Source organism: Anomaloglossus baeobatrachus, chromosome 12, assembly GCF_048569485.1.
Source record: "Anomaloglossus baeobatrachus isolate aAnoBae1 chromosome 12, aAnoBae1.hap1, whole genome shotgun sequence".
In the NCBI taxonomy this organism is placed as follows: domain Eukaryota; kingdom Metazoa; phylum Chordata; class Amphibia; order Anura; family Aromobatidae; genus Anomaloglossus; species Anomaloglossus baeobatrachus.
In genome coordinates this window covers 10,357,091-10,383,880 of record NC_134364.1, presented here as the reverse complement: position 1 = coordinate 10,383,880, position 26,790 = coordinate 10,357,091, and the positions used below count along the sequence as shown (strand labels likewise).

Here is a 26,790-nt window from a genome sequence, read left to right as displayed (position 1 = left end):
TTCTCCTCCTCAGTGCTGCAGCAGCTGTCGTGCTTGCTCTGGGGTTGCCATGGTAGCACCAAGCAACTGAAGAGTCATGTCACACTTCTCGCATACTGAGAGAATCTTGAACGTTCGGATGGGGCCTAGCTCTGCGCTCTCGCCACAGTCTTGTGTCCTCTTCTATCATGAGGGCTGGGAAGTCCATGTAGAGTTGATAATTGTTGCCATGGCAACCCCAGAGCAAGCAGAAGATTTTATATCATTGCATAGAAACAAGGCTACTCTCACATGTTCCATTCTCAGACTGTTCAGAAATGGACGACCTCTCAGATTTCTTGCTGCTGTCGATGAGGATCTGAGTTCTGTCGTTTTTGCTCGGTTTTTGCCACCGTCTGATGATCATATGTTGTACATATGATTACGGGAGTGCAATATTTCGATATTTAATGAATTCCAGACGTCCCGGCTTCTGCTAATAGAGTCGGCCGACCTGTAAATGTTAGAAATGAGATATACAGGAATTAAAAGCCTTTTTCGTGTAAGGTTTTGTGTAATCGCGAGGAGCCGCAGGACGCAGCGCAGGGAGCCGCCGGACGCGGCGCAGGGGGACTCAGCGCAGGGAGGCGCAGGGGGACTCAGCGCAGGGAGCCGCCGGACGCAGCGCAGGGAGCCGCCGGACGCAGCGCAGGGAGCCGCCGGACGCAGCGCAGGGGGACGCAGCGCAGGGAGCCGCCGGACGCGGCGCAGGGGGACGCAGCGCAGGGAGCCGCCGGACGCGGCGCAGGGGCACGCAGCGCAGGGAGCCGCCGGAGGCAGCGCAGGGAGCCGCCGGAGGCAGCGCAGGGAGCCGCCGGAGGCAGCGCAGGGAGCCGCCGGAGGCAGCGCAGGGAGCCGCCGGACGCAGCGCAGGGAGACCCAGGACGCAGCGCAGGGAGACGCCGCACTGCAGCGCTGAGCCCGGTCTGCCCTTTACATTTACATATTCCCTCAATATCATGCTCTGCAAAGACCCCGATAATCCATTGCACTGATCCTCCGTGATCCTCCATGATCTATTGTAGGATTATATCATTCAAAGAACCGTAATAATAATGCTGCCGAGACCTCCCAGATAAATGATTATCTATTCCGGAAGCCACAAGTAAATGCAGTGTTACCATATTATCGCTATTCAGTAATGACCTCCTGCTGCCGCCATCCCATCATTACTCTGTCCACGCCGATCACACAGAACCGACTGCATTATACCGCAAATCTCCAATCATATTCCAGAACAGGACGAGGATCTAATGCGGTGTTTTTCTTTTAGTTCATTATCTCAATTATTCCTGTTAATATAATACTGCCCCCTATGTACAAGAATATAACTACTATAATACTGCCCTCTATGTACAAGAATATAACTACTATAATACTGCCCCCTATGTACAAGAATATATCTACTATAATACTGTCCCCTATATACAAGAATATAACTACTATAATACTGCCCCTATGTACAAGAATATAACTACTATAATACTGCCCCTATGTACAGGAATATAACTACTATAATACTGCCCCTATGTACAAGAATATATCTACTATAATACTGTCCCCTATATACAAGAATATAACTACTATAATACTGCCCCTATGTACAAGAATATAACTACTATAATACTGCCCCCTATGTACAAGAATATAACTGCTATAATACTGCCCCTATGTATAAGAATATAACTACTATAATACTGCCCCCTATGTACAAGAATATATCTACTATAATACTGTCCCCTATATACAAGAATATAACTACTATAATACTGCCCCTATATACAAGAATATAACTACTATAATACTGCCCCCTATGTACAAGAATATATCTACTATAATACTGTCCCCTATATACAAGAATATAACTACTATAATACTGCCCCTATGTACAAGAATATAACTACTATAATACTGCCCCTATGTACAAGAATATAACTACTATAATACTGCCCCCTATGTACAAGAATATAACTGCTATAATACTGCCCCTATGTATAAGAATATAACTACTATAATACTGCCCCCTATGTACAAGAATATATCTACTATAATACTGTCCCCTATGTACAAGAATATAACTACTATAATACTGCCCCTATATACAAGAATATAACTACTATAATACTGCCCCCTATGTACAAGAATATATCTACTATAATACTGTCCCCTATATACAAGAATATAACTACTATAATACTGTCCCCTATATACAAGAATATAACTACTATAATACTGCCCCTATGTACAAGAATATAACTACTATAATACTGCTCCTATGTACAAGAATATAACTACTATAATACTGCCCCTATGTACAAGAATATAACTACTATAATACTGCCCCTATATACAAGAATATAACTACTATAATACTGCCCCTATGTACAAGAATATAACTACTATAATGCTGCCCCTATGTACAAGAATATAACTACTATAATACTGCCCCCTATGTACAAGAATATAACTGCTATAATACTGCCCCTATGTATAAGAATATAACTACTATAATACTGCCCCCTATATACAAGAATATAACTACTATAATACTGCCCCCTATGTACAAGAATATAACTACTATAATACTGCCCCCTATGTACAAGAATATAACTACTATAATACTGCCTCCTATATACAAGAATATAACTACTATACTACTGCTCCTATGTGCAAGAATATAACTACTATAATACTGCCCCTATGTACAAGAATATAACTACTATAATACTGCCCCCTATATACAAGAATATAACTACTATAATACTGCCCCTATGTTCAGGAATATAACTACTATAATACTGCCCCCTATGTACAAGAATATAACTACTATAATACTGCCTCCTATGTACAAGAATATAACTACTATAATACTGCCCCCTATGTACAAGAATATAACTACTATAATACTGCCCCCTATGTACAAGAATATAACTACTATAATACTGCCTCCTATGTACAAGAATATAACTACTATAATACTGCCCCTATGTACAAGAATATAACTACTATAATACTGCTCCTATGTACAAGAATATAACTACTATAATACTGCCCCTATGTACAAGAATATAACTACTATAATACTGCCCCTATATACAAGAATATAACTACTATAATACTGCCCCTATGTACAAGAATATAACTACTATAATACTGCCCCCTATGTACAAGAATATAACTACTATAATACTGCCCCCTATGTACAAGAATATAACTGCTATAATACTGCCACTATGTATAAGAATATAACTACTATAATACTGCTCCTATGTACAAGAATATAACTGCTATAATACTGCCCCTATGTATAAGAATATAACTACTATAATACTGCTCCTATGTACAAGAATATAACTACTATAATACTGCCCCTATATACAAGAATATAACTACTATAATACTGCCCCTATGTACAAGAATATAACTACTATAATACTGCTCCCTATGTACAAGTATATAACTACTATAATACTGCCCCTATATACAAGAATATAACTACTATAATACTGCCCCTATGTACAAGAATATAACTACTATAATACTGCCCCTATGTACAAGAATATAACTACTATAATACTGCCCCTATGTACAAGAATATAACTACTATAATACTGCCCCTATGTACAAGAATATAACTACTATAATACTGCCCCCTATATACAAGAATATAACTACTATAATACTGCCCCCTATGTACAAGAATATAACTACTATAATACTGCCTCCTATATACAAGAATATAACTACTATACTACTGCTCCTATGTGCAAGAATATAACTACTATAATACTGCCCCTATGTACAAGAATATAACTGCTATAATACTGCCCCTATGTACAAGAATATAACTACTATAATACTGCCCCCTATATACAAGAATATAACTACTATAATACTGCCCCTATGTACAAGAATATAACTACTATAATACTGCCCCTATGTTCAGGAATATAACTACTATAATACTGCCCCCTATGTACAAGAATATAACTACTATAATACTGCCTCCTATGTACAAGAATATAACTACTATAATACTGCCCCTATATACAGGAATATAAATGCTATAATACTGCCCCTATATACAAGAATATAACTACTATAATACTGCCCCCTATGTACAAGAATATAACTACTATAATATTGCCCCCTATGTAGAAGAATATAACAGCTATAATACTGCTCTCGTCAGTATATTCGGGTGTATTTATGGGCTCTGTAGATTGTAGCTTCGTTTATACGGGTGTTAGGTTTTGTTCCCCTCAGGGCGGGTGCAGGTCATATATGACGTTGGAGGGCGTCTGAGGACGGGGGGTTGGATACGGGTTTACATTTTGATGTTATGTAAGTTGGATTATGGCTAGACCCTGGACCGGTAACGCTGGGTGCGGCGTGGACTCGCGGTGACCTCCGGTGCCTGCTGACCGCTTGGTGAACTCCAGCCGCTGTGTGACGCTGTGGTCCTGTAGATGGAGTTTCGGGGTCACTGCCGTCGTGCATTTCATTGTGCCCCTTTTTGCCCCCCGTATCCTGCAGATAGCAGTATATTCGGGGATCGCCCTTCGTGCAGCCCCTGTATGTATTGTCCTTTATTCCCGCGGCTTTTCAGCTTTTGTAACTGCCCGGGTCACTTTGTGCGGACGCTGCGGATTAGAAGTTCCTTCCAGGTCTCAATCCTATTAAATCGACCCGTTATGTGATTATTGTGCTGCGGCTGAGCCGGAGATCAGTGTGCGGTGATGTGTCCTGGTGTCTGATGGCGGCTGTGAGGTAAATCCGGAGATATGACGATAAATCATGACATTCAAGTCATGTCAGGAAGCCCTCTCCTGGTGTCACCCCCCCTTTCCTTCACACAACTGGTTTAACAACAAACTCCATGGCCATGTCCTGTGATATGGAAATTAGGTGGCTTTAGGACAAAGGACACAGGATGACTCCCTGCCGTCACCCTGTAACAAGAGCTGTATCTCATTAGCAAGGCTATGGAAATAGCCAGACAGAACGACTCCAGTAAAAAATGGTTCATATCTCGCAAGCCATATCTCCGATAAATATGGCAACCATAACAATGGTGTCTCCGCATGTGGACGATGCTGGCACACCCTTTTTATGGAAGTAGGACATTGGGAAACACACCAAACGTGATATCAGCCATATGGGAACTCGTAGACAGGTCATGAGTCCCCTCGTTCTGTAGCTAAATTCATAACTGTCACAATGAGAGCATTGGCGTCTGCCTACGACGCTCCCAGGCAAAGTTATAGCCAAAATCCCCTTTGCTGGATAATTCTGATCCATGCAGGGGGAGTGGCAGTGCTTCCCTGTGAGGTCACTAAGGTAGGAGGGGACCTGGATCTGCCCAGGTTGATAACCCTACTTCGGCCATTTTCCAGCGTTCTTCTGCTCGGGGGCCTGGTTGGGAAAGACCTGTGAGGAAGAATCCTAGAAACCTGGTCTACAGCGCCCCCCTGTGGCCAGACACACAAGGTAACTGATGTAATTGTATACCTGTTTGTAACCCATGCTTTATCTGTAACTGTACTCTGACATATGTATATTCTGTAGATTCCCTATTGTATATATTGTAGTTTCTAGTGTGCTTTAGGCGATTAAATTATATAATTAATCTTGGGCTGTTCTGTTATCTCGATCTTGAATCCCACGTCTGTGTGTTCGGCTAATAGTTACCGTGAAGCGGTTGGTGGCAGCGAGTTGTGCCAAGGATTATTGTGGGGAGGCCAGTGAGATTCGGGAAGATATTATATATTCCGCCCGCGGAGGTCGGGGGAATATATACCCTACTCTCACCGGGGACCCTTCAATAATCGGCATAAGTAGTATAGCGGCCTCCTTGCTTATTGTCGGGCAATTCCATAATTGGCCTGACTATAAGAGGGGCGCTAGAGAGCGAGTCACGTGCTCTGTCTGTCGGTCGGGAGGTATAAAGGAGGGGTGACCCCCACTTGTTACCCCCCGAGTGTGACGTACTGGTAGCCAGCGCGGGGGATTTCTGAGTGACCCCCCCGGTGGTTTGTGACATATTGGTGGCATAGCGGTGGGATCGAGATAATAGTGTGTGTGAGTGTGAGACCCATACTCCCAGACACTAAAGACTGCCTGCAGCAGCTGTGGCTGCTGGGGTCTTCAGACTAGCTCAACACTAGAGTGTCAGAGTGCAGATACTGTAAGGTGTGTGGAGGCATCAGGTGTCAGTTCTGTGTCAGTGACCAAAGTCTGCAACAATGGCTGATAGCACCAGGAGCAAAGCCAAAGGAATGGCCGATGCTCAGGCCAGAGACGATGAGGAGGTTGTCCACGAGCCCTCCAGGAGCTCGACGCCAGAAAACCGTTCTGCCGAGGACATTGCACAACCGGGCACTGCTGGACAAGATGAGGAGGAGCTCGCCCAAGGTTCCTCAACGAGCCAGATGCCAGCCCTCCGCTCTGCAATGGACAGTGAAGCACCAGGCTCCGCAGCGGGCCGCAGATCACCACGTGCCATTCCACCGAGCCTGGGAGGCTCGGATAGCCTTCTTCAAATGGCTATGGCCCTTCTCCAGGCTGGAGACCGGGATACCTACGAGATACTCATGGCAGAGCGCAGGGCAGAGCGGCAGGCAGCGCGTGAAGAGCGCCAGGCAGAGCGTGACTACCAGCTGCAGCTAGCTCAGCTCCGGCCCTCATCAGCCACACGTGACCTTCAAGACACCAAACTTCCAAAGGTCCGTGTTGAGGACTTCCCAGTGCTGGAGAAGGATGGAGACTTGGACTCTTTCTTGACTGCTTTTGAGCGGACTTGCTTGCAGCACCATCTGAACAAGGACCAGTGGGCCAAATACCTGACCCCCCGTTTAAGGGGTAAGGCCCTGGATATCCTTGGGGACTTGCCTGCTGAGGCGGATCAGGGCTACGACACCATCAAGCGGGCCCTGATCCAACAGTACAACCTCACCCCGGAGTCCTACCGCAAGAAGTTCCGGACGCTGCAGAAGGGACCAAAGGACTCCTGGGCTGACCACCGGCGGGCACTTACCCGAGCTGCCGACCACTGGACCCAAGGCCTGCAGCTTTCCACCGGACCGGAGATCCTGGACTTGTTCATCACGGAGCAACTCTTGTGGAACTGCCCTGAGGATCTCCGCCAGTTCATCCGAGACCAGAAGCCAAAGGGGTCCACGGCTACAGCTGCCCTTGCCGATGACTACACCAACAACCGGGCCCCTGAGGCCAGGAGAGCGGCCACCAGCAGCACCTGGAGAGGGGGTAAGATGAACTCTGCGACTGCCCCACCTGCCCCTAGACTGCAGGGGGTGTCCCCCTCAACTCCCCTCTCCAGGCCCGTGGCAGAACCAAGACGGTGCCACCAGTGCAACCTACCTGGACACTTCAAGGCCATGTGCCCTCAGCGTCCCAAGGCCCCGGCTCCGTCCCCGTCCCAAGGGCCGCCCAAGGTGTATTGTGTGGGTGGGGGTGGTGGTAGGTCCCTGGACAGCTTCCAACCTGTCACCGTCGGCCGGTCTGTGACCATAGGACTGCGAGACAGCGCCTCGGAGGTGACTCTGGTGCGGCCTGAGATGGTGTCCCCCCAAGACTTGATCCCTGGAAAAACCCTCGCTGTCTCCGGGATTGGAGGCATTGACCCGGCGCTGCCTGTTGCTAACATTTATGTGGACTGGGGCGCAGGGCGAGGGGTGAGGGAGGTGGGGGTAACTGATCGGATCCCTGCAAACGTGCTACTTGGGACAGATTTGGGGCAAATAACCTCCCAGTTTGGCCCCGCCCCAAAGGCTGAACCTTCAGCCAGTGCTGACGTGCCTCCGGACAATGTTAATGTGTTATCTATGAATGATGTAAGGGAGGAGGGAGTGAACTCTGATATTTCTGCTTGCACAGACACCATAGACACACACGCAGCTGCAGCTGTGACAGGGGAGGGGGTCAGAGAAAGGTGTGACAATGCCTCTACAAGTAACCAGCCAGTGAGCTGGGATCTGTTGCCCTCTGCAGGGATAAGCAGAGAGCAGGGTGCTGCAGGGGGAGGACCAGTGTGTGGGGTGGGGGCTACCACAGCAAATGTGGGGTCCCCAGAGATTTCACAGCGGGGTTCTGTTGCTGCAGGAGGGGAACAGGCAGGTGAGATTGGGGCCGGTCCAGGAGCGGAAGTGCTCCCAGGTAAGATCTCGGTGCATGGTTCCCCCACAACCGGGGTGTCAGGAAGCCAGGTAGGTCTGCCTGAACCGGCGACTTGGTCAGGAACGGAGGAGGAGCAGGCACGACCCACGGTCGCAGCGGCTGTGGCCGCTGTCACCCGCAGTGGGAGTGCTGGGAGCCAAGGGGCCTCCCGGAGGTCCGATAGCTCTTCCCCTTCTGACCAAGTGGCAGCCGAGTCAGGTGGAGGCCAGGACACAGGTCCCGGGGTACTGACTGAAGATGTGACAGTCTCGTCGATTCTGGCCACATCTAGTCAGGGGTTTCAGGCAGCGTTAGAAGCTGACGACAGCCTGAAAGCTCTTAAGGAGCAGGCGGCACAGCCTCCCTCGGACTCGGACCCGGAGCGAGTGGTCTGGGACCAAGGACGGCTGTACCGGGCCACGGTCCAGCAGGGTTCACCGGAGGCGTGGCCCAGGGACCGACAGTTGGTGGTACCCTATCCGTTCCGGACGGAGTTGTTGCGGATCGCACATGAGATTCCGATGGCCGGACACCTAGGGATCGCTAAGACCAAGGCCAGGTTAAACCAGCATTTCTACTGGCCAAAAATGGGGGCCGATGTGGCTGCCTACTGCCGTTCGTGTGAAACCTGTCAGAGAGTGGGGAAGGCGGGGCCACGCCCCAAAGCCCCACTGGTATCTCTGCCAATCATCGATGAGCCTTTCAGGAGGGTGGCTGTGGATCTGGTCGGCCCGCTGGCCATCCCCAGCAGCTCCGGGAAACGCTTCATACTGACGGTAGTGGACTATGCCACCCGGTACCCAGAAGCCGTGGCCTTGTCGTCCATTCGGGCTGACAAGGTGGCCACCGCATTGCTGGAGATTTTCTCCCGAGTGGGTTTTCCCCAGGAAATGCTCACTGACCGGGGGACCCAATTCATGTCCCAGCTGATGGAGACCCTCTGTAAGCAAGTCCAGGTGCGACATCTGGTGGCCAGCCCGTACCATCCACAGACTAATGGCCTGTGCGAGCGGTTCAATGGCACCTTAAAGCAGATGCTTAAGATGTTGGTCGACTCCCATGGGCGTGACTGGGAGCGGTATCTCCCACACCTGTTATTTGCTTACCGGGAGGTTCCACAGGCCTCAACAGGATTCTCACCGTTTGAGCTCCTGTACGGGCGACGTGTGCGGGGCCCCCTGGCTCTGGTGAAAGAGGCTTGGGAAGGGGATTTGGCCACCCCTGGAGTGTCGGTTATCGAGTATGTCATGCGCTTCCGGGACAAAATGCAGGCCTTGACGCAACTGGTACACGACAATATGGCTCAAGCCCAGGCCGATCAGAAGCGTTGGTACGACCAGAACGCTTGTGAGAGGACCTACCAAGTGGGTCAAGAGGTGTGGGTACTGGTCCCCGTACCACAGGACAAGCTTCAGGCAGCCTGGGAAGGCCCATACCTCGTGTACCAGCAGCTCAACCCTGTGACGTACCTGGTCACCCTGGACCCTGCCCGTGGAAGGCGGAAGCCCTTCCATGTGAACATGATGAAGGCACATCATGAGCGGGAGGCATGTGCACTCCCTGTGTGCAACCTGCCCGAGGAGGGAGAAGCGGAAACCCTCTTGGATATGCTAGCCCAGGTCCGGGCAGGCGGATCCATTGAGGATGTGGAGGTTGGCCACCAGCTCTTGGAGGACCAACGGTCCCAGCTGTGGGCCACCCTACACCCCTTCCGGGGGTTGTTTACCAACCAGCCCGGAAGGACTGACTTGGCTGTCCATCACGTGGACACTGGGGATCATCCCCCGATCCGGCGTTCAGCATATCGGGTCTCCCTGGAGGTGCAGCAACACATGCGCCAGGAGATTGACGAGATGCTGAACCTGGGGGTGATCCAGGCATCCAACAGCGCTTGGGCCTCGCCTGTAGTCCTCGTCCCTAAGAAGGACCGAACCACTCGGTTCTGCGTGGACTACAGGGGGCTCAATGCGGTCACGGTCGCCGATGCGTACCCAATGCCACGCATCGATGACCTGCTCGATCAGTTGGCCGGGGCTCAGTACCTGACCATCATGGATCTGAGCCGGGGATATTGGCAGATCCCCCTGACTCGCAAGGCCAGGGAACGCTCTGCCTTTATTACCCCATTTGGACTGTACGAGTCCACGGTGATGCCATTCGGGATGAGGAATGCCCCTGCCACTTTCCAGCGGATGGTCAACACCCTGCTCAAGGGACTTGAAGGGTACGCGGCCGCGTACCTGGATGACATTGCCGTCTTCAGTCCCACCTGGGAGGACCACCTAGAGCATCTAGCACAGGTGCTCAGGCGGATCCACCGGGCAGGTTTGACCATCAAGCCGGGAAAGTGTCAGCTGGCCATGAGCGAGGTCCAGTACCTCGGTCACCGGGTAGGTGGGGGAACGCTGAAGCCCGAGCCTGAGAAAGTGGAGGCCATCGCATCCTGGCCCACCCCCAGGACCAAGAAGCAGGTGATGTCCTTCTTGGGGACCGCTGGGTACTATAGGAGGTTTGTTCCATGCTATAGTAGCCTGGCAAAGCCCTTGACGGACCTCACCAAGAAGAAGCTGCCCTCTGCAGTCGATTGGACAATGGACTGCGAGACAGCCTTCCGGGCCCTAAAGGACGCCCTGTCCAGCCCGCCCGTGCTACAGGCAGCCGACTTCACGCGGCCGTTTGTAGTACAGACCGACGCCAGTGACTTCGGCCTCGGTGCGGTGCTCAGCCAGGTGGACTCTGCGAGCCAAGAGCACCCAGTCTTGTACCTGAGCAGGAAGCTGTTACCAAGGGAAGTTGCCTATTCCACGATGGAGAAGGAGTGCCTGGCCATAGTGTGGGCCCTGCAGCGTCTGCAACCCTATCTATACGGGCGCCACTTCATCGTGGAGACGGACCACAATCCCCTCAGCTGGTTGCACACCGTCTCTGGGACGAATGGGCGATTGTTGCGATGGAGCCTTGCGCTCCAGCAATACAACTTCACCATTCGCCACAAAAGGGGCCGTGACCACGGTAACGCAGACGGGCTGTCCCGACAAGGAGAGGTCGCGGACGGGCGCACGGGGGAACACCGGAGTGTGCTGCCCCCTAGCGCCCTCAAAAGGGGGGAGGTGTGAGGTAAATCCGGAGATATGACGATAAATCATGACATTCAAGTCATGTCAGGAAGCCCTCTCCTGGTGTCACCCCCCCTTTCCTTCACACAACTGGTTTAACAACAAACTCCATGGCCATGTCCTGTGATATGGAAATTAGGTGGCTTTAGGACAAAGGACACAGGATGACTCCCTGCCGTCACCCTGTAACAAGAGCTGTATCTCATTAGCAAGGCTATGGAAATAGCCAGACAGAACGACTCCAGTAAAAAATGGTTCATATCTCGCAAGCCATATCTCCGATAAATATGGCAACCATAACAATGGTGTCTCCGCATGTGGACGATGCTGGCACACCCTTTTTATGGAAGTAGGACATTGGGAAACACACCAAACGTGATATCAGCCATATGGGAACTCGTAGACAGGTCATGAGTCCCCTCGTTCTGTAGCTAAATTCATAACTGTCACAATGAGAGCATTGGCGTCTGCCTACGACGCTCCCAGGCAAAGTTATAGCCAAAATCCCCTTTGCTGGATAATTCTGATCCATGCAGGGGGAGTGGCAGTGCTTCCCTGTGAGGTCACTAAGGTAGGAGGGGACCTGGATCTGCCCAGGTTGATAACCCTACTTCGGCCATTTTCCAGCGTTCTTCTGCTCGGGGGCCTGGTTGGGAAAGACCTGTGAGGAAGAATCCTAGAAACCTGGTCTACAGCGCCCCCCTGTGGCCAGACACACAAGGTAACTGATGTAATTGTATACCTGTTTGTAACCCATGCTTTATCTGTAACTGTACTCTGACATATGTATATTCTGTAGATTCCCTATTGTATATATTGTAGTTTCTAGTGTGCTTTAGGCGATTAAATTATATAATTAATCTTGGGCTGTTCTGTTATCTCGATCTTGAATCCCACGTCTGTGTGTTCGGCTAATAGTTACCGTGAAGCGGTTGGTGGCAGCGAGTTGTGCCAAGGATTATTGTGGGGAGGCCAGTGAGATTCGGGAAGATATTATATATTCCGCCCGCGGAGGTCGGGGGAATATATACCCTACTCTCACCGGGGACCCTTCAATAATCGGCATAAGTAGTATAGCGGCCTCCTTGCTTATTGTCGGGCAATTCCATAATTGGCCTGACTATAAGAGGGGCGCTAGAGAGCGAGTCACGTGCTCTGTCTGTCGGTCGGGAGGTATAAAGGAGGGGTGACCCCCACTTGTTACCCCCCGAGTGTGACGTACTGGTAGCCAGCGCGGGGGATTTCTGAGTGACCCCCCCGGTGGTTTGTGACAGCGGCACTATACCTCGCCACCCCGAGGCCACAATTACTGCTAGAATAATACGTTTCTGCTCATGTTAGATCCACAGCAGTGCAGAGTATTTCAGTAGAGGAGTGAAGTGATTTTACAGAAGGTCACAGACTAACATGGTGGAAGCAGCGGGTCCACAGCAGCACAGAGTATTTTAGGTGAGAGAAAGCTTCTCTTGTGAAGTGTGATAGACCCACAGCAGAACAGAGTGTTTCAGGAGGAGTGAAATGATCTTTTGCAACTTTACAGATTATAACACAGTGGAAGGAGCAGGGTGCCCAGCAGCACAGAGTATTTCAGGAATGCAGGGAACTGATCTTTGTGGGTTCACCGTTTGCATTTCTTAGTAAAAGGTGTGTGCGCCTCCTCCCAGCGGCACAGAGTATTTCAGGAATGCAGGGAAGTGATCCTTGTGGGTTCACAGTTTGTGTTTCTTAGTAAAAGGTGTGTGCGCCTCCTCCCAGCAGCACAGAGTATTTCAGTAATGCAGGGAACTCATCTTTGTTACTGCAGTTTGCGTTTCTTAGTAAAAGATGTATGTGCCTCCTCCCAGCAGCACAGAGTATTTCAGGAATGCCATGTGCCGTTCTTCAAGGCCACAGAATTGGTGTTAGGCAGTAGAAGGAGCAGGGTGCTCCAGCAGCACAGAGTATTTCAGGAATGCCATGTGCTGTTCTTGCTGAAGACTGCAGAATTGATGTTAGGCAGTAGAAGGAGCAGGGTCTTCCAGCAGCACAGAGTATTTCAGGAATGCCATGTGCTGTTCTTGCTGAAGACTGCAGAATTGATGTTAGGCAGTAGAAGGAGCAGGGTCTTCCAGCAGCACAGAGTATTTCAGGAATGCTATGTGCCGTTCTTCTTGAAGGCAGCAGAATTGGTGTTGGGCAGTAGAAGGAGCAGGGTCCTCCAGCAGCACAAAGTATTTCAGGGAAGGTGTCCTCTCCTCTGGGGGTTGGACTGTCGCTGGCGGGTTATTACCGCGGTCCCGGGGATGTGATGCCGGATTATCCTATAATTGCCTTGTGTGGGGGGTATTTAAGGGATCAAATAAAGTCGATTTCCTTTTGATCCCTGAAGACGTTTGTAAACCCTTGGGAGGCTCTAAGTGCAGCGCAATCAGCCTTGATTGGCGGCCAAGTCCTGGTGCGCCGCTTCTCAGGTGACATCTCGTGGAGTTCAGCGCCCTGATAACACCTCCGGTGAAGGCGCTGCCAGATCTGCCGCCGCGGCCGGACCTGTCCCGCTGCCAGGTCACTGCACACAATTAGGAGGATTAGGGAGTCGCTTCTCCCGGCGGAGACTGTTATGTTCTGCCCGCACGGGGTCAACGCCATGCGCCAAACCTGCGAGTCCAGCTCTGCACCCGCGTGCCAGACACACAAGTGTCACCGGGCTCGGCTGCATATTCGTCACAGTGTGTCAGCGCAGGGAATAGCAGTTACTCTGCACAGATTTGCTGTTGTGTGTGACTGGTGAATGTGACCGACTCTATTCACTGACAGCAAACACAAGTCTTTAAAAATCCATTGAGACTCAGAGTTTCTGCACGAGTTGCAGAATTTTCCATTCTATCACAATAAGAGGTATTTCGGCCGAGTTGGCGCAGATCGGATCCAGGGACAGTGAATACCGCTGTGGTGCCGGCGGTGGCGTTAACGCTGTATTGTGGATTGTGGCGCTGTAGTAAAACGGACGGCTCGTTAGGCTGCAGAGCTGACAATCTGGGAGGTGTAATGATAATGGTGTCTGTTCTTCAACCAGGAACCTGACCCGAGGAGTGGGCCGATTCCGGGAGATCCTGAGAGCTGTAGAGACCCGGACCACACAGAACCTGCGGATGGTGAGTGTCCTGTATACTAGTCACATGGGCGTCCTGGGCCAGCGCGGGTGCTGTATACTAGTCACATGAGGGTCCTGGGCCAGCGCGGGTGCTGTATACTAGTCACATGAGCGTCCTGGGCCAGCGCGGGTGCTGTATACTAGTCACATGAGGGTCCTGGGCCAGCGCGGGTGCTGTATACTAGTCACATGAGCGTCCTGGGCCAGCGCAGGTGCTGTATACTAGTCACATGAGCGTCCTGGGCCAGCGCGGGTGCTGTATACTAGTCACATGAGTGTCCTGGGCCAGCGCGGGTGCTGTATACTAGTCACATGGGCGTCCTGGGCCAGCGCGGGTGCTGTATACTAGTCACATGAGTGTCCTGGGCCAGCGCGGGTGCTGTATACTAGTCACATGAGTGTCCTGGGCCAGCGCGGGTGCTGTATACTAGTCACATGAGTGTCCTGGGCCAGCGCGGGTGCTGTATACTAGTCACATGAGTGTCCTGGGCCAGCGCGGGTGCTGTATACTAGTCACATGGGCGTCCTGGGCCAGCGCGGGTGCTGTATACTAGTCACATGGGTGTCCTGGGCCAGCGCGGGTGCTGTATACTAGTCACATGAGTGTCCTTGGCCAGCGCGGGTGCTGTATACTAGTCACATGGGCGTCCTGGGCCAGTGCGGGTGCTCTATACTAGTCACATGGGCATCCTGGGCCAGTGTGGGTGCTGTATACTAGTCACATGGGCGTCCTGGGCCAGCGCGGGTGCTGTATACTAGTCACATGGGCGTCCTGGGCCAGCGCGGGTCCTGTATACTAGTCACATGGGCGTCCTGGGCCAGCGCGGGTGCTGTATACTAGTCACATGGGCGTCCTGGGCCAGCGTGGGTGCTGTATACTAGTCACATGGGCATCCTGGGCCAGCGCGGGTGCTGTATACTAGTCACATGGGCGTCCTGGGCCAGCGCGGGTGCTGTATACTAGTCACATGGGTGTCCTGGGCCAGCGCGGGTGCTGTATACTAGTCACATGAGCGTCCTGGGCCAGCGCGGGTGCTGTATACTAGTCACATGGGTGTCCTGGGCCAGCGCGGGTGCTGTATACTAGTCACATGGGCGTCCTGGGCCAGCGCGGGTGCTGTATACTAGTCACATGGGCGTCCTGGGCCAGTGTGGGTGCTGTATACTAGTCACATGGGCGTCCTGGGCCAGCGCGGGTGCTGTATACTAGTCACATGGGCGTCCTGGGCCAGCGCGGGTGCTGTATACTAGTCACATGGGCGTCCTGGGCCAGCGCGGGTCCTGTATACTAGTCACATGGGCGTCCTGGGCCAGCGCGGGTGCTGTATACTAGTCACATGGGCGTCCTGGGCCAGCGCGGGTCCTGTATACTAGTCACATGGGCGTCCTGGGCCAGCGCGGGTGCTGTATACTAGTCACATGAGTGTCCTGGGCCAGCGCGGGTGCTGTATACTAGTCACATGGGCGTCTTGGGCCAGCGCGGGTGCTGTATACTAGTCACATGGGTGTCCTGGGCCAGCGCGGGTGCTGTATACTAGTCACATGGGCGTCCTGTCTTCCGGCCGTGTATTGGTGACTTCTCTCTCCCCATCAGACGATCGCCCGGCAGTTGGCCGAGATCCTGCTCCGGGGGATGTGCGAGCAGAGTTACTGGAATCCACTGGAAGATCCCCCCAACCAGTCGCCCCTGGACGACCCCCTCCGCCAGGGGCTGAACACAAAAAGCTATGCCCTGAGCCGGAGGCCGCGAGTCTATTCGGGGGAGAGGTGAGTGCGTCCATCACATTCTGGGCACAAACTTTGTGTTTTCGGATTTTTGATTTAAGTTTTTGGTTTATTTTTTAGCATTTTCTGTCCTCAAGAAAACACAGAAGAGGCGCTGCTGCTGCTGCTGATCAGCGAGTCCATGGTGAGCGCCCCCCAACGTACGGCGCTGACAACGGGGGGCTATATCCGTCACTCCCATACACGTGGAGCCCCGCCTGGCTGCCGCTGCAGTCACACGCCCCCATTTCTGTGATTGTCGGGACCCCCCCGGTGACTGATACTTATCCTGCGGATGGAGGATACATTTTGATTCTTAAAACATCGTTTTAATCAATGTATAATGAAATGTCATTAGTGGCGCAGTCTATGAGGTCTCATACAGCTGACCATCTGTTACAGTGTGTCAGCACAGACTTTATGAATTGGGGAAGGGGGAGCAAATCAAGCACATTGGAGAGATACAGAACGTTTAACGAGAGGGGTCGTCCTAAAACGTCCCGGACGCTCGAGCTGCGGCCATTGCAATGTTACTGTGCATTGTCTGACGACCGTCCCCGTGTGCTGTATGGAGGGGGGGGGCTGCCAGTTCTGTTCTCCCCCTCCTCGTGCCCCCGTGTGCTGCATGGACGGGGGGGGGGGGGGGGGCTGCCGGTTCTGTTCCCCCCCCCCCTCCTCGTGCCCCCGTGTGCTGTATGGACGGGGGCTGCTGGTTCTGTTCTCCCCCTCCTCGTGCCCCCGTGTGCTGTATGGACGGGGGGGGGGGGGCTGCCGGTTCTGTTCTCCCCCTCCTCGTGCCCCCGTGTGCTGTATGGACGGGGGGGGGGGGGCTGCCGGTTCTGTTCTCCCCCTCCTCATGCCCCCGTGTGTTGTATGGACGGGGGGGGGGGCGCCGGTTCTGTTCTCCCCTCCTCGTGCCCCCGTGTGTTGTATGGACGGGGGCTGCCGGTTCTGTTCTCCCCCTCCTCGTGCCCCCGTGTGCTGTATGGACGGGGGCTGCCGGTTCTGTTCTCCCCCTCCTCGTGCCCCCGTGTGTTGTATGGACGGGGGCTGCCGGTTCTGTTCTCCCCCTCCTCGTGCCCCCGTGTGTTGTATGGACGGGGGCGCCGGTTCTGTTCTCCCCCTCCTCGTGCCCCCGTGTGTTGTATGGACGGGGGCTGCCGGTTCTGTTCTCCCCCTCCTCGTGCCCCCGTGTGCTGTATGGACGGGGGCTGCCGGTTCTGTTCTCCCCCTCCTCGTGCCCCCGTGTGTTGTATGGACGGGGGCTGCCGGTTCTGTTCTCCCCCTCCTCGTGCCCCCGTGTGCTGTGTGGACGGGGGCTGCCGGTTCTGTTCCCCCCTCCTCGTGCCCCCGTGTGCTGTATGGACGGGGGCTGCCGGTTCTGTTCTCCCCCTCCTCGTGCCCCCGTGTGCTGTATGGACGGGGGGGGGGCTGCCGGTTCTGTTCTCCCCCCTCCTCCTCGTGCCCCCGTGTGCTGTATGGACGGGGGCTGCTGGTTCTGTTCTCCCCCTCCTCGTGCCCCCGTGTGCTGTATGGACGGGGGGGGGGGGCTGCCGGTTCTGTTCTCCCCCTCCTCGTGCCCCCGTGTGCTGTATGGACGGGGGGGGGGGCTGCCGGTTCTGTTCTCCCCCTCCTCGTGCCCCCGTGTGTTGTATGGACGGGGGGGGGGCGCCGGTTCTGTTCTCCCCTCCTCGTGCCCCCGTGTGTTGTATGGACGGGGGCTGCCGGTTCTGTTCTCCCCCTCCTCGTGCCCCCGTGTACTGTATGGACGGGGGCTGCCGGTTCTGTTCTCCCCCCTCCTCGTGTGCTGTATGGACGGGGGCTGCCGGATCTGTTCTCCCCCTCCTCGTGCCCCCGTGTGCTGTATGGACGGGGGCTGCCGGTTCTGTTCTCCCCCCTCCTCGTGCCCCCGTGTGCTGTATGGACGGGGGCTGCCGGTTCTGTTCTCCCCCTCCTCGTACCCCCGTGTGTTGTATGGACGGGGGCTGCCGGTTCTGTTCTCCCCCCTCCTCGTGCCCCCGTGTGCTGTATGGACGGGGGCTGCCGGTTCTGTTCTCCCCCTCCTCGTGCCCCCGTGTGCTGTATGGACGGGGGCTGCCGGTTCTGTTCTCCCCCTCCTCGTGCCCCCGTGTGCTGTATGGACGGGGGCTGCCGGTTCTGTTCTCCCCCTCCTCGTGCCCCCGTGTGCTGTATGGACGGGGGCTGCCGGTTCTGTTCTCCCCCCTCCTCGTACCCCCGTGTGCTGTATGGACGGGGGCTGCCGGTTCTGTTCTCCCCCTCCTCGTGCCCTCGTTTGCTGTATGGACGGGGGCTGCCGGTTCTGCCCCCCCCCCCCTCCTCGTGCCCTCGTGTGCTGTATGGACGGGGGCTGCCGGTTCTGTTCCCCCCCCCTCCTCGTGCCCTCGTGTGCTGTATGGACGGGGGCTGCCGGTTCTGTTCTCCCCCTCCCCGTACCCCCGTGTGCTGTATTGGACGGGGGCTGCCGGTTCTGTTCTCCCCCTCCCCGTACCCCCGTGTGCTGTATGGACGGGGGCTGCCGGTTCTGCCCCCCCCCCCCCCTCGTGCCCTCGTTTGCTGTATGGACGGGGGCTGCCGGTTCTGTTCTCCCCCTCCCCGTACCCCCGTGTGCTGTATGGACGGGGGCTGCCGGTTCTGTTCTCCCCCTCCTCGTGCCCCCGTGTGCTGTATGGACGGGGGCTGCCGGTTCTGTTCCCCCCCCCCTCCTCGTACCCCTGTGTGCTGTATGGAAGGGGGCTGCCGGTTCTGTTCCCCCCCCCCTCCTCGTACCCCTGTGTGCTGTATGGACGGGGGCTGCCGGTTCTGTTCCCCCCCCTCCTCGTGCCCCCGTGTGCTGTATGGACGGGGGGGGGGGGGGCTGCCGGTTCTGTTCTCCCCCTCCTCGTGCCCCCGTGTGCTGTATGGACGGGGGCTGCTGGTTCTGTTCTCCCCCCTCCTCGTACCCCCGTGTGCTGTATGGACGGGGGGGGGGGCTGCCGGTTCTGTTCTCCCCCCTCCTCGTGCCCTCGTGTGCTGTATGGACGGGGGGGGGTGGCTGCCGGTTCTGTTCCCTCCCCCTCCTCGTGCCCCCGTGTGCTGCATGGACGGGGGCTGCCGGTTCTCTTCCCCCCCCCTCCTCGTGCCCCCGTGTGCTTAATGGACGGGGGCTGCCGGTTCTGTTCTCCCCCTCCTCGTGCCCCCGTGTGCTGTGTGGACGGGGGCTGCCGGTTCTGTTCTCCCCCTCCTCGTGCCCCCGTGTGCTGTGTGGGCGGGGGGGAATGGGGCTGCCGGTTCTGTTCTCCCCCTCCTCGTGCCCCCGTGTGTTGTATGGACGGGGGCGCCGGTTCTGTTCTCCCCCTCCTCGTGCCCCCGTGTGCTGTATGGACGGGGGCTGCCGGATCTGTTCTCCCCCTCCTCGTGCCCCCGTGTGCTGTATGGACGGGGGCTGCCGGTTCTGTTCTCCCCCCTCCTCGTGCCCCCGTGTGCTGTATGGACGGGGGCTGCCGGTTCTGTTCTCCCCCTCCTCGTACCCCCGTGTGTTGTATGGACGGGGGCTGCCGGTTCTGTTCTCCCCCCTCCTCGTGCCCCCGTGTGCTGTATGGACGGGGGCTGCCGGTTCTGTTCTCCCCCTCCTCGTGCCCCCGTGTGCTGTATGGACGGGGGCTGCCGGTTCTGTTCTCCCCCTCCTCGTGCCCCCGTGTGCTGTATGGACGGGGGCTGCCGGTTCTGTTCTCCCCCTCCTCGTGCCCCCGTGTGCTGTATGGACGGGGGCTGCCGGTTCTGTTCTCCCCCCTCCTCGTACCCCCGTGTGCTGTATGGACGGGGGCTGCCGGTTCTGTTCTCCCCCTCCTCGTGCCCTCGTTTGCTGTATGGACGGGGGCTGCCGGTTCTGCCCCCCCCCCCTCCTCGTGCCCTCGTGTGCTGTATGGACGGGGGCTGCCGGTTCTGTTCCCCCCCCCTCCTCGTGCCCTCGTGTGCTGTATGGACGGGGGCTGCCGGTTCTGTTCTCCCCCTCCCCGTACCCCCGTGTGCTGTATTGGACGGGGGCTGCCGGTTCTGTTCTCCCCCTCCCCGTACCCCCGTGTGCTGTATGGACGGGGGCTGCCGGTTCTGTTCTCCCCCTCCTCGTGCCCCCGTGTGCTGTATGGACGGGGGCTGCCGGTTCTGTTCTCCCCCTCCTCGTGCCCCCGTGTGCTGTATGGACGGGGGCTGCCGGTTCTGTTCCCCCCCCCTCCTCGTACCCCTGTGTGCTGTATGGAAGGGGGCTGCCGGTTCTGTTCCCCCCCCCTCCTCGTGCCCTCGTGTGCTGTATGGACGGGGGCTGCCGGTTCTGTTCTCCCCCTCCCCGTACCCCCGTGTGCTGTATTGGACGGGGGCTGCCGGTTCTGTTCTCCCCCTCCCCGTACCCCCGTGTGCTGTATGGACGGGGGCTGCCGGTTCTGTTCTCCCCCTCCTCGTGCCCCCGTGTGCTGTATGGACGGGGGCTGCCGGTTCTGTTCTCCCCCTCCTCGTGCCCCCGTGTGCTGTATGGACGGGGGCTGCCGGTTCTGTTCTCCCCCTCCTCGTGCCCTCGTTTGCTGTATGGACGGGGGCTGCCGGTTCTGCCCCCCCCCCCTCCTCGTGCCCTCGTGTGCTGTATGGACGGGGGCTGCCGGTTCTGTTCCCCCCCCCTCCTCGTGCCCTCGTGTGCTGTATGGACGGGGGCTGCCGGTTCTGTTCTCCCCCTCCCCGTACCCCCGTGTGCTGTATTGGACGGGGGCTGCCGGTTCTGTTCTCCCCCTCCCCGTACCCCCGTGTGCTGTATGGACGGGGGCTGCCGGTTCTGTTCTCCCCCTCCTCGTGCCCCCGTGTGCTGTATGGACGGGGGCTGCCGGTTCTGTTCTCCCCCTCCTCGTGCCCCCGTGTGCTGTATGGACGGGGGCTGCCGGTTCTGTTCCCCCCCCCTCCTCGTACCCCTGTGTGCTGTATGGAAGGGGGCTGCCGGTTCTGTTCCCCCCCCCTCCTCGTGCCCTCGTGTGCTGTATGGACGGGGGCTGCCGGTTCTGTTCTCCCCCTCCCCGTACCCCCGTGTGCTGTATTGGACGGGGGCTGCCGGTTCTGTTCTCCCCCTCCCCGTACCCCCGTGTGCTGTATGGACGGGGGCTGCCGGTTCTGTTCTCCCCCTCCTCGTGCCCCCGTGTGCTGTATGGACGGGGGCTGCCGGTTCTGTTCTCCCCCTCCTCGTGCCCCCGTGTGCTGTATGGACGGGGGCTGCCGGTTCTGTTCCCCCCCCCTCCTCGTACCCCTGTGTGCTGTATGGAAGGGGGCTGCCGGTTCTGTTCCCCCCCCCCTCCTCGTACCCCTGTGTGCTGTATGGACGGGGGCTGCCGGTTCTGTTCCCCCCCCTCCTCGTGCCCCCGTGTGCTGTATGGACGGGGGGGGGGGGGGCTGCCGGTTCTGTTCTCCCCCTCCTCGTGCCCCCGTGTGCTGTATGGACGGGGGCTGCTGGTTCTGTTCTCCCCCCTCCTCGTACCCCCGTGTGCTGTATGGACGGGGGGGGGGGCTGCCGGTTCTGTTCTCCCCCCTCCTCGTGCCCTCGTGTGCTGTATGGACGGGGGGGGTGGCTGCCGGTTCTGTTCCCTCCCCCTCCTCGTGCCCCCGTGTGCTGCATGGACGGGGGCTGCCGGTTCTCTTCCCCCCCCTCCTCGTGCCCCCGTGTGCTTAATGGACGGGGGCTGCCGGTTCTGTTCTCCCCCTCCTCGTGCCCCCGTGTGCTGTGTGGACGGGGGCTGCCGGTTCTGTTCTCCCCCTCCTCGTGCCCCCGTGTGCTGTGTGGGCGGGGGGGAATGGGGCTGCCGGTTCTGCCCCCCCCCCTCCTCGTACCCCCGTGTGCTGTATGGACGGGGGCTGCCGGATCTGTTCTCCCCCTCCTCGTACCCCCGTGTGCTGTATGGACGGGGGCTGCCGGTTCTGTTCTCCCCCTCCTCGTGCCCCCGTGTGTTGTATGGACGGGGGCTGCCGGATCTGTTCTCCCCCCTCCTCGTGCCCCCGTGTGCTGTATGGACGGGGGCTGCCGGATCTGTTCTCCCCCTCCTCGTGCCCCCGTGTGCTGTATGGACGGGGGCTGCCGGTTCTGTTCTCCCCCCTCCTCGTGCCCCCGTGTGCTGTATGGACGGGGGCTGCCGGTTCTGTTCCCCCCCCCTCCTCGTGCCCCCGTGTGTTGTATGGACGGGGGCTGCCGGTTCTGTTCTCCCCCCTCCTCGTGCCCCCGTGTGCTGTATGGACGGGGGCTGCCGGTTCTGTTCCCCCCCCCCCCTCCTCGTGCCCCCGTGTGCTGTATGGACGGGGGCTGCCGGTTCTGTTCTCCCCCCTCCTCGTGCCCCCGTGTGTTGTATGGACGGGGGCTGCCGGTTCTGTTCCCCCCCCCTCCTCGTGCCCCCGTGTGCTGTATGGACGGGGGCTGCCGGTTCTGTTCCCCCCCCCCCCTCCTCGTGCCCCCGTGTGCTGTATGGATGGGGGCTGCCGGTTCTGTTCTCCCCCTCCTCGTGCCCCCGTGTGCTGTATGGACGGGGGCTGCCGGTTCTGTTCTCCCCCCTCCTCGTGCCCCCATGTGTTGTATGGATGGGGGCTGCCGGTTCTGTTCTCCCCCTCCTCGTGCCCCCGTGTGCTGTATGGACGGGGGCTGCCGGTTCTGTTCTCCCCCTCCTCGTGCCCCCGTGTGCTGTATGGACGGGGGGGGGGGCTGCCGGTTCTGTTCTCCCCCCTCCTCGTGCCCCCGTGTATTGTATGGTCGGGGGCTGCCGGTTCTGTTCTCCCCCCTCCTCGTGCCCCCGTGTGCTGTATGGACGGGGGGGGGGGCTGCCGGTTCTGTTCTCCCCCCTCCTCGTGCCCCCGTGTGCTGTATGGACGGGGGCTGCCGGTTCTGTTCTCCCCCTCCTCGTGCCCCCGTGTGCTGTATGGACGGGGGCTGCCGGTTCTGTTCTCCCCCTCCTCGTACCCCCGTGTGCTGTATGGACGGGGGCTGCCGGTTCTGTTCTCCCCCTCCTCGTGGTGCCCCCGTGTGCTGCATGGACGGGGGCTGCCGGTTCTGTTCTCCCCCCTCCTCGTGCCCCCGTGTGCTGTATGGACGGGGGCTGCCGGTTCTGTTCTCCCCCTCCTCGTGCCCCCGTGTGCTGTATGGACGGGGGCTGCCGGTTCTGTTCTCCCCCTCCTCGTGCCCCCGTGTGCTGTATGGACGGGGGCTGCCGGTTCTGTTCTCCCCCTCCTCGTGCCCCCGTGTGCTGTATGGACGGGGGGGGGGCTGCCGGTTCTCTTCCCCCCCCTCCTCGTGCCCCCGTGTGCTGTATGGACGGGGGCTGCCGGTTCTGTTCTCCCCCTCCTCGTACCCCCGTGTGCTGTATGGACGGGGGCTGCCGGTTCTGTTCTCCCCCTCCTCGTGCCCCCGTGTGCTGTATGGACGGGGGGGGGGCTGCCGGTTCTCTTCCCCCCCCTCCTCGTGCCCCCGTGTGCTGTATGGACGGGGGCTGCCGGTTCTGTTCTCCCCCTCCTCGTGCCCCCGTGTGCTGTATGGACGGGGGCTGCCGGTTCTGTTCTCCCCCTCCTCGTGCCCCCGTGTGCTGTATGGACGGGGGGGGGGCTGCCGGTTCTGTTCTCCCCCCTCCTCGTGCCCCCGTGTATTGTATGGTCGGGGGCTGCCGGTTCTGTTCTCCCCCCTCCTCGTGCCCCCGTGTGCTGTATGGACGGGGGGGGGGGCTGGCGGTTCTGTTCTCCCCCCTCCTCGTGCCCCCGTGTGCTGTATGGACGGGGGCTGCCGGTTCTGTTCTCCCCCTCCTCGTGCCCCCGTGTGCTGTATGGACGGGGGCTGCCGGTTCTGTTCTCCCCCTCCTCGTACCCCCGTGTGCTGTATGGACGGGGGCTGCCGGTTCTGTTCTCCCCCTCCTCGTGGTGCCCCCGTGTGCTGCATGGACGGGGGCTGCCGGTTCTGTTCTCCCCCCTCCTCGTGCCCCCGTGTGCTGTATGGACGGGGGCTGCCGGTTCTGTTCTCCCCCTCCTCGTGCCCCCGTGTGCTGTATGGACGGGGGCTGCCGGTTCTGTTCTCCCCCTCCTCGTGCCCCCGTGTGCTGTATGGACGGGGGCTGCCGGTTCTGTTCTCCCCCTCCTCGTGCCCCCGTGTGCTGTATGGACGGGGGGGGGGCTGCCGGTTCTCTTCCCCCCCCTCCTCGTGCCCCCGTGTGCTGTATGGACGGGGGCTGCCGGTTCTGTTCTCCCTCTCCTCGTGCCCCCGTGTGCTGTATGGACGGGGGCTGCCGGTTCTGTTCTCCCCCTCCTCGTACCCCCGTGTGCTGTATGGACGGGGGCTGCCGGTTCTGTTCTCCCCCTCCTCGTACCCCCGTGTGCTGTATGGACGGGGGCTGCCGGTTCTGTTCTCCCCCTCCTCGTGCCCCCGTGTGCTGTATGGACGGGGGGGGCTGCCGGTTCTGTTCTCCCCCTCCTCGTGCCCTCGTGTGCTGTATGGACGGGGGCTGCCGGTTCTGTTCCCCCCTCCTCGTGCCCCCGTGTGCTGTATGGACGGGGGCTGCCGGTTCTGTTCTCCCCCCTCCTCGCGCCCCCGGGTGCTGTATGGACGGGGGGGGGGGGGCTGCCGGTTCTGTTCCCCCCTCCTCGTGCCCCCGTGTGCTGTATGGACGGAGGCTGCCGGTTCTGTTCTCCCCCCTCCTCGCGCCCCCGGGTGCTGTATGGACGGGGGGGGGGGGGGCTGCCGGTTCTGTTCCCCCCTCCTCGTGCCCTAATATGACATTTCTGGTACTTTGTTGGATCCCAGCCTTTTACTGCAGGAATTCAGGATTTTTTTAGATCCGCTTTTTAATCGCCTCCTAAAATTAGAAGTTTCCATGACAACGGTGGCTTTTCCCAGATTGTCAGATTGGCTTTGGGTGGAGGAGGGCGGCCGATTGTAAACAGCCGCGGCCGCGCCCAGATCCCGGCTGTAACGTGGCCGCTGTGGACTCCGGGAGCGGCCGTGGCCTCATACGTGACATAAAGAGGCGACACAATGTCCCACCGCCCAGCTGACCTATCCGCTCCTGGGAAAGCTGGGTGACAGCCATCGGCCGCCTCCATGACTTAACCCTTTAAAGTCTATTGATGACTGTTTGCTCTTGTCACAGGCCAATAGGGACGCGGTGCTGAGCCGGATCCCCGAACACAAGAACGACCGGATCATCAGCCTGCAGAGCGCCTCGGTGGTGTACGACCTGCTGACCATCGCGCTGGGGCGGCGCGGGCAGTACGAGATGCTCTCCGAGGTACCCCGATATCCTCGTGCCCCCGTCTTATTCACGCTGCAGCTTCTTGGCTACAATGCTCAGCTGAGGCCATGCTGGGAGTTGTAGTCACAAATGAACGATTCCCCTGATATCAGACACAGATCCATGGAAATTGTCAGGAATCTACAGAAAAAGAAGTGATCTGGATCCCTCCCAAAACTAAATGAGACCCCCAGAGTAGTGTTGGTCTAGAACGTGGACACGGCCCCCACAGTGATGAATGGACTCGGGGTCGTCTGCCTCCTGGGCTTATCCCGGCGTCCCAACCACTGTGTGACCATGATGGCTTATGTTTCATCTGATCCGGGGGCCCCTGTAACCTCTGTGCGGTGGAGGTCCCCTGTAACCTCTGTGCGGTGGAGGTCCCCTGTAACCTCTGTGCGGTGGAGGTCCCCTGTAACCTCTGTGCGGTGGAGGTCCCCTGTAACCTCTGTGCGGTGGAGGTCCCCTGTAACCTCTGTGCGGTGGAGGTCCCCTGTAGCCTCTGTGCGGTGGAGGTCCCCTGTAACCTCTGTGCGGTGGAGGTCCCCTGTAACCTCTGTGCGGTGGAGGTCCCCTGTAACCTCTGTGCGGTGGAGGTCCCCTGTAACCTCTGTGCGGTGGAGGTCCCCTGTAACATCTGTGCGGTGGAGGTCCCCTGTAACCTCTGTGCGGTGGAGGTCCCCTGTAACCTCTGTGCGGTGGAGGTCCCCTGTAACCTCTGTGCGGTGGAGGTCCCCTGTAACCTCTGTGCGGTGGAGGTCCCCTGTAACCTCTGTGCGGTGGAGGTCCCCTGTAACCTCTGTGCGGTGGAGGTCCCCTGTAACCTCTGTGCGGTGGAGGTCCCCTGTAGCCTCTGTGCGGTGGAGGTCCCCTGTAGCCTCTGTGCGGTGGAGGTCCCCTGTAGCCTCTGTGCGGTGGAGGTCCCCTGTAACCTCTGTGCGGTGGAGGTCCCCTGTAGCCTCTGTGCGGTGGAGGTCCCCTGTAGCCTCTGTGCGGTGGAGGTCCCCTGTAACCTCTGTGCGGTGGAGGTCCCCTGTAACCTCTGTGCGGTGGAGGTCCCCTGTAACCTCTGTGCGGTGGAGGTCCCCTCTAACCTCTGTGCGGTGGAGGTCCCCTGTAACCTCTGTGCGGTGGAGGTCCCCTGTAACCTCTGTGCGGTGGAGGTCCCCTGTAACCTCTATGCGGTGGAGGTCCCCCTGTAACCTCTGTGCGGTGGAGATCCCCTGTAACCTCTGTGCGGTGGAGGTCCCCTGTAACCTCTGTGCGGTGGAGGTCCCCTGTAACCTCTGTGCGGTGGAGGTCC

At 57.4% G+C, this 26,790-nt stretch overlaps 1 protein-coding gene across 5 annotated transcripts in view; it reads left to right on the top strand.

Moving 5' to 3' along the window:
- The window catches only part of TTC7B (tetratricopeptide repeat domain 7B), a 127,460-nt gene that overhangs the window by 53,698 nt on the left and 46,972 nt on the right, over positions 1-26,790 (top strand). For 4 of the 5 annotated variants that reach the window (XM_075330195.1, XM_075330194.1, XM_075330193.1 and 1 more), the window contains exons 6-9: positions 14,362-14,440; positions 16,034-16,206; positions 16,285-16,348; positions 25,347-25,484. In XM_075330195.1, coding sequence (XP_075186310.1) covers positions 14,362-14,440; positions 16,034-16,206; positions 16,285-16,348; positions 25,347-25,484 — 454 coding nt within the window. Of the gene's footprint in view, positions 1-11,936; positions 12,031-14,361; positions 14,441-16,033; positions 16,207-16,284; positions 16,349-25,346; positions 25,485-26,790 lie in introns of those variants that run through there. The other variant, XM_075330196.1, reaches the window with a different exon arrangement.